The following is a 15,565-nucleotide window of genomic DNA, read 5'->3' as shown; positions in this document are numbered from 1 at the left end:
GCCCGCCCTGTGGAACGCCCTTCCAGCAGATGTCAAAGAAATAAACAACTACCAGACTTTTAGAAGACATCTTTTAGAAGGCAGCCTTGTTTAGGGAAGCTTTTAATGTTTCATAGATTATTGTATTTTAATATTTTGTTGGAAGCCGCCCAGAGTGGCTGGGGAAACCCAGCCAGATGGGTGGGGTATAAATAATATATTATTATTATTATTATTATTGTTGTTATTGTTATTATTATTGTTATTATTATTATTATTATTATTATTATAGCGTTGTGGAATTGGAAGGGACCTCCAAAGCTGATCGAGTCCAGCCCCCTCTGATGTGGGTTTCCACCTGCAGCACAGAGGCCCCAAATGCAACGTCTAGGTCCCAGTTTGAACCCCCATCACGGCAGATCCACACCCTTGGCCTGGTGCGGTCTCAGTCCGTTCCTAAGCTTTCAGTCCCTGGGAAGAGACCATCCCTGTCAGGGCGGCCCAGACCCCTGAGGGGAGACAGGAAATGGCACCCCTCTCCCCGCCAGGGCGAGTGAAGATCTACATCAGGGACAAGGATCGGGGAATAAAGCTCCTCTTTAGGATCTGCTGTCCCTGTGGATTCTGCTGCTGGAGGCGATTGCCTCGCCTTGCCTGATGAGTGGTCCGGCCCTGAGCAGGGGGTTAGATTAAATGACCTTCCAGCGCCAAAATCCTGCAATTCTGCATAGGGAGCCAGTCATCCTCTGTGGATCCTGAGCTCACATCTCCCTTCCCACCCTAGTCGCCAAGCACCCACGCTCAGCCCCTGTTTCTCGCCCTCCCTTCCACCCTCCACTTGAGGTCCGTGTCCTGTTGCCTAGCCTACACAATTGTTCCCAAGAGCTCCCAGGGAGCTGTTTTCTTGCTGCGCCAGTCGAAAGGCAGCCCCACTACAAGCCTGATCTCTCTCTCGAAGGTATTTCCAGAAGCCCACGAGCAAAGCATGAGGATCACAACCCTTTGTCTCCAGGATAGACTGCCACTGAACATGGAAGCTCCACCTTGCTACCGTTATCGGCTTGTTTGTTTCTTGCAGGGTTTCCCCCCAGCTTGAGTCTCCTGCTGTTTTTGGACTACAACTCCCATCATCCCTAGCTAGTGGCCAGGGATGATGGGAACTGTAGTCCAAAATCAGCTGGAGACCCAAGTTGGGGGAACCTTGATTCACTGCATTTCCACCCCACCTTTCCTTCAAGGAGTTCAAGGTGGCCTAAGTAGTCCTCCTCCTCCTCTTATCTTGACAACAACTACCCTGCGAGGTAGGTTCGGCTGAGAGTGAGAGGTTCATACAGGATCGCACCCGGTAAGCTCCATGGCCAAGTGGGGGGTTCGAACCCTGGTCTCTCCCAGGTCCTAGTCTGACACTCTGACCACTGTACCACACTGCCTCTCAAGCCTTTAGGCTTGCTCTACCAAAGAAATAAGCCAGACCCAACTGTGTGTGTAATGATCAGGGACAGGAGGACAGGAAGGCGACTTCTTCCTTTCTAAACTTCTCTCCTTTCCTCTCCAGCTCCTTCGGGATGTATGAAACCGGACACCGAGCGTGGCAGGTAACTATTGTCTCCCTGGGCCACGGATGCCAACTTGCCCCCACATGCAGTCCGCAGGGCTGCTGAGAAGAGATCTGGTTTTGGAAGGACCACTGAGGTCTCTCTTAGTCCTCTTGACCACAAGCTTTCTGAAAGCTACAGCATCCTGCCATAGCAGCAGTTTCACACCAAAGCGATTGACTAATGCTCTTCTAGGGGCATCAGCTGAAGTCCAGTGTGCAGATCAAGGGACGTCATAGTCCCACTGTATTCTGCCTTGGTCAGACCACATCTGGAGTCCTGTGTCCAATTCTGGACACCCCAATATAAGAAGGATGTTGACAAACTGGAAGGTTTGCAGAGCAGGGAGACCAAGAGGATCAATGGTCTGGAAACCAAGCCTGATGAGGAACGGTTGAAGGAATTGGGTATGGAGAACAGAAGACGGAGAGGAGATATGAGAGCCATCTTCAAATATCTCAAAGACCATCCCATGGAAGAGCAAGCTTGTTTTCTCCTGCTCCAGAAGCTAGGTCCCGAACCAGCGGCTTCAATTTCCAAGAAAAGAGATTCCGACGAAACGTCGGGAAGAACTATTTGACCGTATGAGCTGTTCGGAAGCTTGCAGAAGCTGGTGAACTCTCCTTCCTTCGAGGTCCTTAAGCAGATGCTTTAGCTGAGATTCCTGCATTGCGGCTGGTTGGACTAGATGAGTTTTATGATTCCATGATCTTTCAGAGATTTGAAGGGAGCTGTTCCATCACTTCTCAGTCTTCTCTTCTCCAGGCAAAACATCCCCAATTCCTTCAACTGTTCCTCATCAGGGTTGGCTCCCAGGCCCTTGGTCATCTCAACCACACTCCCCTGAACTTGCTCCTTCTTGTTCTCACCCTGGCCCAGATCCTCTTAAAATATACCGGTGGGACCCGCGTCCAAGGACCCCCACTGCAAAAGGTTCGGCCGCATCCCTGCGCATCCTTCCCCAGTCCTCTGCCTCCATTTGCTGTGCTCTTCAGAAACCTGGCCGCCCTTCCTGGGTGCTTTGCTTCTCATAGCACATACCGTATTTTTCACTCTATTAGACGCACCGGGCCATAAGACGCACCTAGTTTTTAGGGGAGGAAAACAAGAAATAATAAAGCAACGCAAAGCCTCCTGAGCAAAGAGGGAGCGCTTCTCCATCTTCGCTCAGGAGGCTTTGCGGGGCTATCCCTGAAGCCAGGAGAGCAAGCAGGATCGGTGCACAAGCAGGATCTTGCCCTCCTGGCTTCAGTGAAAGCAAGCCTACTAGCTTTCTCCCCACCTCTCGCAGGAGCCGCGCGCTCTTTAAATGGAGCGCGGCTCTTGGGGGCTTCTCTGGGAGGTGGGGGAAGGGACAGAGCCACACTCTCTTACCCTTCCCCCACCTCCCGCAAAAGTCAGGGATAGCCGCGCGAAGACTCCGCAGGGCAGCAGGATGAAGGCTCCCCGCTGCCCTGTGGAGGCTTTGCGTGGCTAAACCAGAAGGGCAGCCCTTCTCCCTCCTTGGGGAAAAGCCCCCAAGAGCAGCACACATGTTCCACGCGACTCTTTAAAGGGAGTGCTGAGCAGAGCCTCCCGCCTGAATTCGCTCCATAAGACGCACACACATTTCCCCTTACTTTTTAGGAGGGGAAAAGTGCATCTTATAGAGCGAAAAATACGGTAGTTTTGTGCCAGCGTAGATAAAATCTGGTATATGCACAAATGGCAACCAGGGGACGGGGTATTGTTAAGAAGACATTGCCTGATCAGACCTAGCCTAGGATTCTCTTTCCCCCAGTGGATAACCAGAGAGAGAGAGAGAAAAATTTATTCGCATTAGCCAATGGCCATAGCAACAGTAAAGCATTACAATATATGCAGAAAAGGAAATTTGACATAAAAGCAGAATTTAAAGTCCTGAATCAGCCGTCAGTTAGTGGCCCTTATTCTGATTGCCCCTGCTATGAATCTAGCAACCTTTGCTGTTATCTGATAGAAGAAAGGCCATTGTGGCAGTGGCTGGGCGCCCTGGGATGGTTAGTACTAGTCGGGTGATGATCTCGTTCTTCAGGTCTTTTTAGTTTAGTACAGGACAGATGTGTAGAGACAGGAGTACAGGACGGGAGGACGTGTTCCTGGGTGTAATTTTTGCGTCTCTCTTTCCTCCCGCAGGATGCTTGGCCAAAGTCCAAGGAGGTGAAGGAGCCGTCCGGAAACGAAGAGCCCTTGGCTGGTCCAGCGGGGAAGGGAGGTGGGGATGTTCAGGAACAAAGCCTGCCCTTTAGGGACTCCCCATCTCCCTGCAAGGCCGAGCCAAGGACTCCCAAAGGGAAGGAGGGAGCTTTCTTCAAGGACAGCCCTGGAGGCTGGGACATTGATAAGCCGACTGGAGAAGGAGCCCCGGGAACCCAAGACAAACCCCAGGAGGATGTTGCATCTCTGATCAACATGTGCCAAATTTACTACCGAACCGGCATCGCTCCTGCCCCCTGTCCTGTCCTGGTGGCTTTAGCCACAGGTTCCCCTTGCCCGCGGCATCTTTCTTCTTTCGGATTGTGCAGGAACCATGAGACGCCTCCCCTGGCCACGGCGTGGATTTTGAGCCCTCTCTGGAGGTGCTCCAGGGCTTTGCCAACTCACTTTTTTGTTCTCATTGAGAAACGGTGGGGCAGAGAGGACTGTGCCCATTTTGGATCCACCCGAGGGCTTCCTGGCAGTATCACACAGGGAAATCCTGCCGGATCGGGCCAGTGACTTGTCTAGTCCCACATCCTGTTCTTGCAGGGACCAGGCAGATGCCTTTTGCGGGGGGGGGGGGGAACCGCAAGCAGTATTCGAACACAGAGCGCACTTGCTTTGCGGGGACTGGTATTCAGAAGCATCTCTGCTTCCTGCTCTCACTCCAGAGAGTTGGCAGGAGAGAGATGCTCTGGGTCGCCTCCTTCCGCCCTCTCTCTGCGTGGCTTTTTGCCAACCCCTTCGCCTTGACCTGGTGGCTTGCGGGTGCTGAGAACTTCTGCCTGTCTCTCTCCGCAAGACCGGGTGCTCGTTTTTGGTACCCGGGTGGACGGAGGAGGGACAAAGGAGCATCGCCAGAGCCACCGAGCAGCAGCGCTGGGTACAGAGAGGTGTCAGGGCTGGGTGCTTCTCGCCCACCTCTGTTTGGACAGGGAGGAGGCCAGCAAGGCTTAAGGCCCAGGAAAACCCCCCTGCCTTCTTCGTCTGATGCTGGGAAGCTGTGGGAAACGGGAGCAGGAGGAATCTTTCCTTAAGAGCAACACCTCTTCTTCTTGTCTTTTTTTTGTAATGTTAATAAATACCCTCGGAGAATCCCGTGTCGTGGTGTCTCTGACATTTTATCTGGGGTGGCTGAACACCTGAGATGGAGGTTTTTATAGAATTGTCGGGCTGGAAGGGACCAGAGGATCATTTATTCGCACCCGCTGCTATGCAGGGATCACAGTTTTGCTAAAGGGCCGTCGCCAAGATACTGACTGAGGATTGTGAAGGGGAGGAGGGAGACAAATTACTTTAATAATAATAATAATAATAATAATAATAATAATAATAATAATAATAATAATATATTTATACCCCGGCCATCTGGCTGGGCTTCCCCAGCCACTCTGGGCGGCTTCCAACAGAATAGTAAAATACAATAGTCTATTAAACATTAAAAGCTTCCCTAAACAGGGCTGCCTTCAGATGTCTTCTAAAAGTCTGGTAGTTGTTCTTCTCTTAGACGTCTGGTGGGTGGGCGTTCCACAGGGCGGGTGCCACTACCGAGAAGGCCCTCTGCCTGGTTCCCTGTAACTTGGCTTCTCGCAGTGAGGGAACCACCAGAAGGTCCTCAGAGCTGGACCTCAGTGTCCGGGCAGAACGATGGGGGTGGAGACGCTCCTTCAGGTATACTGGACCAAGGCCATTCAGGGCTTTCAAGGTCAATACCAACACTTTGAATTGTGCTCGGAAACATACTGGGAGCCAGTGTAGGTCTTTCAAGACTGGTGTTATGTGGTCTCGGTAGCTGCTCCCAGTCACCAGTCTAGCTCCCGCATTCTGGATTAATTTCAGTTTCTGGGTAACCTTTAAAGGTAGCTCCACATAGAGCACATTGCAGTAGTCGAAGCGGGACATAACCAGAGCATGCACCACTCTGGCAAGACAGTCTGTGGGCAGGGAGGGTCTCAGCCTGCATACCAGATGGAGCTGGTAAACAGCTGTCCTGGACACAGATTTGACCTGTGCCTCCATGGACAGCAGTGAGTCCAAAATGACTCCCAGGCTGCGCACCTGTTCCTTTAGGGCCAGAGTTACCCCATTCAGGACCAGAGAGTCCTCTACATCCGCCTGCCTCCTGTCCGCCAAAATCAGTACTTCTGTCTTGTCAGGATTCAACCTCAATCTGTTGAATGCATTTATATCCCTCCTTTCTCTGCAAGATGTTGCTTTCACGACTCTGAACCTCCTACCAGCATTGCAGTTCTGTGATTCCCTGCCTTTGTTGCTTTGCGGGAGCAAATTCATGGTTTAACCAGCGACTTGTGGCTGAGCAGTGGTTTGTTCAGAGCGACCTGTATGTGCCCCTTTCTGCGTTCCCACACACCGTGGGGTCATGTTTGCTCCTTCAGAGGCAGTTTCTGGGCCGCCCAGGAGCTGAGATCCTCTCCCAACGTCTTTTCATCTCGGCTTTTTCCTCTTGCACTGAACATTGCAAGTATCCTTTATTTTTATTATTGTTAGGATTCCAATGCATCCATTAACGCCAGAGCAGCGGCTGCTCCTGCAGCTAATGGAGAAGAGTCTCTTCCACTGTGTCAGTTCCCAAGGCTCCATTAGTCTCCCTCCCTGGGCTATTATGCATCCATTTGTGGGGGGGGGGGAGAGGAGGAGATGATGGTGCAGGGATCCCATGTCCCTTTTAAGCAAACGAAAAGACGGAGCGCAGCATTGCAAAGCAGGTAAGGGAAGTTTCTCTTTGGAAAGAACATTATTATTTATTGCATTTCTATGCTAGCTTTTCTTCCAAGGAGCTCCCAACAACCTTGTGAGGTAGGATAGGCTGAGAAGAAGAGTTTGGGTTTGATATCCCGCCTTTCACTCCCCTTCAGGAGTCTCAAAGCGGCTAACATTCTCCTTTCCCTTCCTCCCCCACAACAAACACTCTGTGAGGTGAGTGGGGCTGAGAGACTTCAGAGAAGTGTGACTGGCCCAAGGTCACCCAGCAGCTGCAGGTGGAGGAGCGGAGACGCGAACCCGGTTCCCCAGATTATGTGACTACCGCTCTTAACCACTACACCACACTGGCTCTCAAGGGTCACAGCCAGTGAGCTTCATGGCCAAGTGGAGATCTGTACCCAGGTCTCTAACCATTGCACTGCACTGCCTGTCGCGAAATAACACAGAACAGGGACTCGGCCTTTTCTATTTGTTCTGGCTCCTAGGGCTCAGCCCAGGATGCAAGAACCAGAATCTGAAGAGTGCCTCTGAACATGTGCAAAGGGCATTTCCCTCCCTCCAGTCAAATAACTGCTGGCAGTGGCTCTTTGCAGGAGAGATTTGCCTGTTTGTTTGTTTTTTAAGCATCAGAATACTCATGGGGAAAACCAGAACTATTGCTTATCCCCACCTAAACGGGAAGGGAGGGGGGCATTGTCCAGTGCAAATCAAAATAATGCAATGAAATCAGACCCTGTCCTGTGTTGCAATTAGTCTATGTTTCGTTTTCATTTCATGAAAAATATACTTTACAGTTCAGTGTTGTTTTTATTTTGAATTCTGCGGGGCCTTAATCTGGCTTTGGGGAGCAGCGGTGCCTCTCATTAGCAGCTTCTGGAAGCTGCAAGAGGAGTGAATCATAGAATCATAGAATTGTAGAGTTGGAAGGGACCCCGAGGGTCGTCTAGTCCAACCCCCTGCAGTGCAGGAATCTTTTGCCCAACGTGGGACTCGAATCCACAACCTTGAGATTAAGAGTCTCCTGCTCTTACCAGCTGAGCTATCGAGGGTGCTATTGTGCTCAAATCCAGCTTTTAATTTTTATTATTGCATTTCTACTTGCCCCCCTTCCTGGCCCCGCAGGAGTTCAAGGTGCCACACATGCTTCTCCCTCTTGCCATTTGATCCCTGCGACAGCCCAGCGAGGTAGGCTGGCCTGAGATACTGGTTTCATATTGCATTTATTTTGAATTACACATATCTCATCTTTTCGGTGCTTGGGGCCTTTCAAGGACCGAATCCAGCCCAGGAGGGTGGCAGTGCTGAATCTGAGGATCACGTCCCTTGATGTGCTTTGGCTGTGATTTCTGCGTTGCAGGGAGGGTCAGACTAGATGACTCTTGGGTAGGGTTACCAGACATCCCCAGTTCCCGGGGACAGTCCCTGGGTTTGCAAATCTGTCCCTGGACAAATCCCATCCCCGGAATGCCCCCAGATTTGCAAATCTGTCCCTGGGAAACGTGGCAGCGGCAGGCAGCCTCAGCAGCCCGGAGCCAGCCTGGTAGCGCAGTTGGCTCTGGCAGGCTTCAGGAGTTGCTTGCTGCCGCCACCACTGCCAAAGATGAACCGGGGACATCTGGCGGTACAGATCTCCTGACCCCTTCCCCCCTTTGTTTTGACTGATCGGGGGAGGCTCGGGAGTTGCGGGCGGCCGGGTCTTGTCCAGGAGGGGTGCAAGGTTTCTCTGCAAGGCAAGGTGCAAAACCTTCTTTTGCACCCTGTGAAACATAAATGCGCAGAGTTTTTTTTAAAAAAACTGGGCAATGGCCGGCCGGCCGCGACTCCCAAGCCTCCCCCAATCTGTCAAAACAAAGGGAGAAGGGGGAAGGCTTGGGAGTCATGAGTGGGCGCCAAGCCGTTGCCCAGTTTTTTAAAAAACTGCGCATTTATGTTTCACAGGGTGCAAAAGAAGGGCTTTGCACCTTTATACAATATGCATGTGTGCTTGGGCCCAGGGTCTTTTGCCTCACCATCCCCACTATTGACTCCCTGTTGCTACTCAGCTTCCAAAAAAACACCCCAGATTTATTGAAAAAAATCTGGTAACCATACTCTTGGGGGCCCCTTCCAACTCCATCATTCTATGACCTGCCCGGATCTCTCGCTGCCTTTTCATTTCGGAAAAGAAAGCCCGGAGCCATGCTGACATTTACTGGGTTCAAGTGGGCAGGGAGAGAGGCGCGCTCTGCAGAGCGAGAACGGGAGGCAGCGGAGGAAGAAGAAGAAGGACAGCGCTCGCATCACAATGGCCCTCCTTGGCATGTTTTGAATAAACATCCACAATTTTTTACTGATAATAATTAGCTAAACAGTTGGAGGATCTATACAACTCTGTAACATGCAGAAAATAGCATTATTGGAGAAACCAAAGACTGGAACTGAGGGAAGTCGGGGGGTGGGGTGGGGTGGGGGAATGGGTTTTGTTGTAACTTTGAATTTAAAATTTTTTTAAAAAGAGAGAATACATGAAAGCCAACAGTTCCAAGAGGGGGGAAAAGGTATTTGAATGGGAAACACGCATCTTTGTTCTTAGACAGTGTTAGACAAAACTAAGATGAAATGCTGCTATAATTGAACATGGTTTTGGGGTGAAAGTACATTCTAAGGGAAATGTACTGGCACATGTTGGTTAATACAACAGCAGTGGCGTAGCGTGGGTTGTCAGCACAAGGCAAGTAATTTGCGCCCCCTAACCCGTAGATTTGCGCCCCCTAACCCTAACCCCCAGATGTTGCGCCCGGTGCGGCCGGCCCCCCTGCACCCCCCATGCTACGCCACTGTACAACAGTACTGTAGCTTTGGACTTTATTAAAACATGACTAATTCCAGCTCAAAAAAACACACCAAAAAAAACACACCAAAAAAAACAATGGCCATCCTCGCAGGGGGAGCGTTTGCGCCTGCGAGATGGAAGGAGCCAGCTGCAGAGAGGTTGCAGGCAATGAATGGACAAGAGGCAGAAGCGAGCCGGCTCCGTCTTGGGCTCAGAGTGCTGATCATTGTTCGAGATAATCAATGTGGGAAGCCTTGGCAACCTTGAGATGGAGACGCGTGCTGGTACAAAAGAGCGAGAGGAATCCGCGCTCTGCTTCGAAGGCTCTCGAGGCGTCTCTGCGTAAGCGAGACCCACTTTCGAAGGCCAGGGAACGAGTGCCAGGCAGGCTGTCCGTCGAGTGGGCGACAAATTAGTTTCCCTGCGACTTGTTCTGACTTGGTGCGTTTTCCTCCTCGAAGCAGAGCATGGGGGAGGCCACGCGGAGAAGGGATGGCGCTCAATGTGACTGCAAACTGAGCCTGCGAGGGGGAAAGGGCCAGGGCAAGGAGGGCCAGCAATGGATCCAGGGCCGGATTGAGGTTTGATGAGGCCCTAAGCTCCTGAAGGTAATGGGGCCCTTTATACTGTCATACCTCAGGGTACAGATGCTTCAGGATGTGTTTTTTCGGGTTATGGACCGCGGAAACCCAGAAGTACCGGAATGGGTTACTTCCGGGTTTTGGCGGTCACGCATGCGCAGAAGCACTAAATCGAGCTTTGTGCGTGTGCAGAAGTGCCGAATCGGAACCCACGCGTGCACAGATGCTCAGCTGTGGGTTGCAAACGTGCATCCCGCACATTTTCGAAGCTCCCAAACGATCGACTGATGGTTAAGTCCAGTCAAAGGCGACTATGGGGTTGCAGTGCTTCCAGGCCAAGGGAGTCGGAGTTTGTCCACAGACAGCTTTCTGGGTCATGTGGCCAGCAGGACTAAAGCACTTCTGGTGCAACGGGATACCGTGACGGAAACCAGAGTGCACGGAAACGCCGTTTACCTTCCTGCTGCAGTGGTACCTATTTATCTACTTGCACTGGTGTGCTTTCAAACTGCTAGGTTGGCAGGAGCTGGGACAGAGCAACAGGATCTCACCCTGTCGCGGGGATTCAAACTGCTGACCTTCCGATCAGCAAGCCCAAGAGGCTTAGTGGTTTAACCCAAAACTATACTGAACTGTAAAATATTTTTTAATGAAACGAAACATATACTAATTGCAACACAGGACTGGTCAGTGGTTTAGACCACAGCGCCACCCGTGTCCCTGAAACTAAAAGTAATAATACCCTCAGTGGGTAACAGAAAGGGATGGTTTTGGAGTAATTTAAGAACTTCCTGAGACCTTATATCCGACCTCAGTCACTGAGACCATGCAGAAGAGCACTGTTAATTGTCCCCATGTTTGCAAAAGCCAAGCAGGACTCATCCAGAGATCAGGTGTTCAATGTTGCTGTTCCCAGACTGTGGAATACTTTTCCAGCAGAGATGCGACAGGCACCCTCGCTTTTGACTTTCAGATGTCCAGATGATCTCTTTTTAAATTATGTGTCTCTTTTCTTTTAGAACACTGATTTGCGTTTTAACATCGCAAATTGCCCTGATATGGCAGGGGAGAAATCCTTGCATGAATCATGGAGCGTCTTTTCCTGCAATTTTTATTGGGTTATTGCTGCAAATGTTCCTTCCGATGCAAACTGGGGGCACTGCTGGAATAGAGACACACAATGGTTTTGCACCCCGCAGGGCTTCGCTTGCAGGATCAACGTGACGTCAGGGAAGAAATCTTCAATGCGCCACAACTAAGGATCCTGCGCGGAGATTCATTTTCCTGCTTGGACTTCCTTTCTGAGCATGGGATTTGGCTCACTTGCGTGAGTCACCAGAATCTTCCTTTGCGAGGTGCCGGCTCACAGCCCACGCTGCGCAATGTCACATCACGAGGACATTTTATTTATTGTTTCCTAACATTTATGCGCTGCTTGTTTGCAAAACCAAACCAAGCCCCAAAGTGGTTTGCAAGAAAGATAATACAGTAAAATTGCCCATAAGAAAGATTACCAGCGATAACTTAAAAGACTTTCGGAAAACTAAAATGACAGCAGAACTAAAAGCAGATTAAAACTCGCATCAACCTCCTGAACATCTGGGTAGGCTTGTCTACACAAAAAAACTGTTTTTAGCAGGTGTGTGAGTGGGGAGAAAGAACGGCGAAGCCACCTGCCTGATGTCAAGTGGCAGGGAGTTCCAAAGTTCTGAGTTATTACAAAGGTGGAAGGGGTCTTATGTGCATCTGTGAGAGTGCCAGTTCTGTGGATCAAAGTGGTCGAGTTTGTGTATACAGTGGTACCTCAGGTTAAGTACTTAATTCGTTCTGGAGGTCCGTTCTTAACCTGAAACTGTTCTTTTTTTTTTTTTTTAAAAAATATTTATTAAGGTTTTTTTTAAAATATAAATGCACACATCAAACAATCTTACTTTTATAACAACAAATTCTTCACTTCTTTGGACTCCCTCACGTCCCCCTCTCCCATTTACATCATTAAAAAAAGAATTTTTCCAAACAAATTATCAACTTGTTTACAATCTCATGTCCACACATTCCAATATAATTTAACACTTTTTCCAATAAAGTTTTTATATTTTCTTTAGTCTCACTTATCATCAAATTTAAGTCTAGTTTAGTGGTGGCCAGTTTTTTATAATCTAGCATCCTTCTTAACATTCAAACAAATTACAATGTTTTTGTAGATACATCTTGAATTTCTCCCAGTCTTCCTCCATCTTTTCTTCTCCCAGGTCTCGGATTCTGCCAGTCATCTCGGCCAGTTGCATATAGTCCATCAGCTGCATCTGCCACTCTTCCAGTGTGGGTAAATCTTGAGTTTTCCAATTTTTTGCGATGAGAATCCTTGCTGCCGTTGTTGCATACATGAAAAATGTTCGATCCTTCTTTAACCTGAAACTGTTCTTAACCTGAAGCACCACTTTAGCTAATGGGGCCTCCTGCTGCTGCCGCACCGCCAGAGCACAATTCTTATCCTGAAGCAAAGTTCTTAACCTGAAGCACTATTTCTGGGTTAGCGTAGTCTGTAACCTGAAGCGTCTGTAACCTGAAGCGTATGTAACCTGAGGTACCACTGTATGGAATAAGGAGATCTCACAGGTAAACTGTTCCCAGGTTGTTTTAAGAAGTGCTAGTGATTTGTGAATGAGACAGAATGGTAGGACTGGGTAGAGCCAGATTCTGAGCTATTAACTCTGCTATAAGCTGTAAACGGTAAGGTAAAGGTAAAGGGACCCCTGACCATTAGGTCCAGTTGTGGACGACTCTGGGGTTGCGGCGCTCATCTCGCTTTGTTGGCCAAGGGAGCCGGCATACAGCTTCCAGGTCATGTGGCCAGCATGACTAAGCCGCTTCTGGCGAACCAGAGCAGCGCATGGAAATGCCGTTTACCTTCCCACCGGAGTGGTACCTATTCATCTACTTGCACTTTTTGGTGTCCTTTCAAACTGCTAGGTTGGCAGGAGCAGGGACCGAGCAACAGGAGCTCACCCCGTCCATCACGGGGATTCGAATTGCCGACATTCTGATCGGCAAGTCCTAGACTCTGTGATTTAATCCACAGCACCACACGCGTCCCTGTAAATGGTATGTGTGTGTGTGTGTGTCTGTGTGTATATGAACTAACCAATGTTATTCTTTTTAATGGTGGTGCTACATCTGGTGCGCAAGGGCATTATTTATTTCAGGCCCTAATCTTCTTATTCATGGACCTGCTTCCTATCACAAATTGCACGGGGAATATTGCTTTGCAAAAAGGAAGGAGGCAATCAATTAGACGCTCCCCTGCTTTCTGACAAATGCAAAAAGAAAGGGGGAAGAGAAACCCGGCGAGGATTAAGTTGAAGAGCACAACCAAGGGAAGAAAATTGAAATAAGGACAAAGAGGGAAATTATTCTGGGTTCCTGGGGAAATGAAGCCCGCTGTTATTTCGGTGATGCATATGTTTGCATAGAGAGCCGCGCTCCTTGCTTGCTCCCGCACAGAGATGTTTGTGAGCTGGCCCTTTCCAAAGGGAGCTTGAAGTAACCAGGCAGAGGGTCTTCTCGGTAGCGGCGCCCGCCCTGTGGAACTCCCTCCCACCAGATGTCAAGGAAATAAACAACTGTCTGACTTTTAGAAGACATCTGAAGACAGCCCTGTTTAGGGAAGTTTTTAATGTTTGACGTTTTATTGTGTTTAATATTCTGTTGGGAGCCACCCAGAGTGCCTGGCGAAACCCAGCCAGGTGGGCGGGGTATAAATAATAAATTACTACTACTACTACCCCCCACCCAAAGGGCAGGAAACTGGCAAAACTCCCAGTTCATCTTGGACATAAGTGCCAGTCCCAACTTGAAACTTAGGATGGGATGACCTGTATTTTTTCCTCCCCAGCAGTTGAAGTTATTTTATTTTTGTGATATACAGAGTCTAAAAACCTCCCAAGAACCTTTTCTGCGTCCTCCCCAGCAGCTGGCGCATCACCCGCCTTGGTGTTTCGGGTGTAGATGACCTGGGCTCTGTGCTTGGACACTAGTTTGATTAGGCCTTTGCTGAGAAGCTCCTGGAGCCAAGGAACCTCAAATCTTCAGCCTTTCAGAGACCACAGCGGGTATGATGAGTTTGTTGTTTGGCACCTCCTTGCACATCTTGTCGTAAGTAGCTTTATCAAACAGAACAAGGTTGTTCAACTTGTCTCTTACTTTCCCTTTGGACCGCTTCTTCTTCTTGGCTTTTCCACCGGGCTTGTTGACGGAGTCCTTGTCCTTCTTGGCTGACTTGTCCGCGTCCTTCTTCTGGAGAGCCAGTGTGGTGTAGTGGTTAAGAGTGGTGGACTCGTAATCTGGTGAACTGGGTTCGATTCCCTGCTCCTCCACATGCAGCTGCTGGGTGACCTTGGGCCAGTCACACTTCTTTGAAGTCTCTCAGCCCCACTCACCCCACAGAGTGTTTGTTGTGGGGGAGGAAGGGAAAGGAGATTGTGAGCCGCTTTGAGACTCCTTAAAGGGAGTGAAAGGCGGGATATCAAATCCAAACTCTTCTTCTTCATCATCATCATCTTGGACATAAGTGCCAGGTCCCAACTTGAAACTTAGGATGGGATGACCTGTATGACAGGGAAGAGAGATTTCACAGAATCACATAATTGTGGAGCTGGAAGGAAACCCAATGGCCATCTAGACCAACCCTCTGAAATCCAGGACTCACAGCTAAAGCATCCCTGATAGAGGGCCTACAAAGGAGAGCCCACCACCTTTCCAGGGGAGATATCATAGCCATCTTCCAGCATCTCAAGGGCTGTCCCATGGGAGAGGGAACCAGCTTGTTTTCTCCTGCTCTGGAAGGTAGGAGCCGAACCCATGGCTTCAAGTAGCACTCTCTTCTGCCTTGTTCAGACCACACCTGAGACCAGCTCTGGGCATCGCAATCTGAGAAGGATGTTGACAAGTGGGAACATGGGCAGAGGAGATGATCAAGAGTCTGGAAACCAAGCCTTATAAGGAATGGTTGAGTTGAATACGGTTAGCCTGGGAAAAAGGAGACCAAGAAGAGATTGATAGCAATATTCCAATATCTCAATAATAATAATAATAATAATAATAATAATAATAATAATAATATCTTTATTGTTATTGCCCCCTCTCAGGGACAACGAAATTTACTTGGCTGCTCCATCCACCCAGGTAGGGCACTCCACACAAAATCAGAACAATCATAAAAACACTAATTAAAACAATACAATATAATACAGCAAGGAAGATTAGATGACTTTCAAAGTCCAGGTTTCCCCTTCAGGGCCGTTATCGCTCTGGAGAAGAAGCTGTTCTTGAGACGGCTCGTTCTTGTCTTCATCGTCCTGTATCTCCGTCCCGACGGCAGGAGCTCGAAGAGACAGTGACCAGGATGTGATGGATCTTTTACTATGTCCAGTGCCTTCCTATGGAAGTCCTATGTCCAGTGCCTTCCTCCATCACGTGGAGGATGGAGCAAGCATGTTTCCTTCTGCTCCAGAGGGTAGGACTCGAACCCATAGCTCCAAGTCACAAGAAAGGAGATTCCGACTAAACAACAGGAAGAACTTTCTGATAGTGACAGCTGTTCAAAAATGGAATAATGGTTTTGCTTGGTTGATTGTAGACTCTCCATCCTTGGATGT

General features: G+C 49.3%; 1 protein-coding gene and 1 pseudogene across 9 annotated transcripts in view; one reads left to right on the top strand and one right to left on the bottom strand.

The window, feature by feature from the left end:
* ARAP1 (ArfGAP with RhoGAP domain, ankyrin repeat and PH domain 1) overlaps window positions 1–4,886 on the top strand; it is a 145,049-nt gene extending 140,163 nt beyond the window's left edge. For all 8 annotated transcript variants that reach the window (XM_081860058.1, XM_081860060.1, XM_081860061.1 and 5 more), the window contains 2 exons: window positions 1,535–1,574; window positions 3,729–4,886. In XM_081860058.1, the coding sequence (XP_081716184.1) occupies window positions 1,535–1,552 (18 nt within the window). In that variant the 3' untranslated portion in view covers window positions 1,553–1,574; window positions 3,729–4,886. The remainder of the gene's footprint in view (window positions 1–1,534; window positions 1,575–3,728) is intronic.
* An 8,867-nt stretch (window positions 4,887–13,753) lies between these two features.
* LOC309340614 (small ribosomal subunit protein eS25 pseudogene) lies at window positions 13,754–14,698 on the bottom strand (annotated as a pseudogene). The gene is made up of 2 exons: window positions 14,660–14,698; window positions 13,754–14,204 (listed from the first exon to the last, which is right to left on the bottom strand). The product of its transcript is annotated as a small ribosomal subunit protein eS25 pseudogene (transcript).
* Between the last annotated feature and the right edge of the window lie 867 nt (window positions 14,699–15,565).

This window comes from Podarcis erhardii, assembly GCF_964252035.2.
Source record: "Podarcis erhardii genome assembly, chromosome: 4".
In the NCBI taxonomy this organism is placed as follows: Eukaryota; Metazoa; Chordata; class Lepidosauria; order Squamata; family Lacertidae; genus Podarcis; species Podarcis erhardii.
Note: the sequence above shows the minus strand (reverse complement) of the source record. Positions and strands in the feature narration are given on the sequence as shown.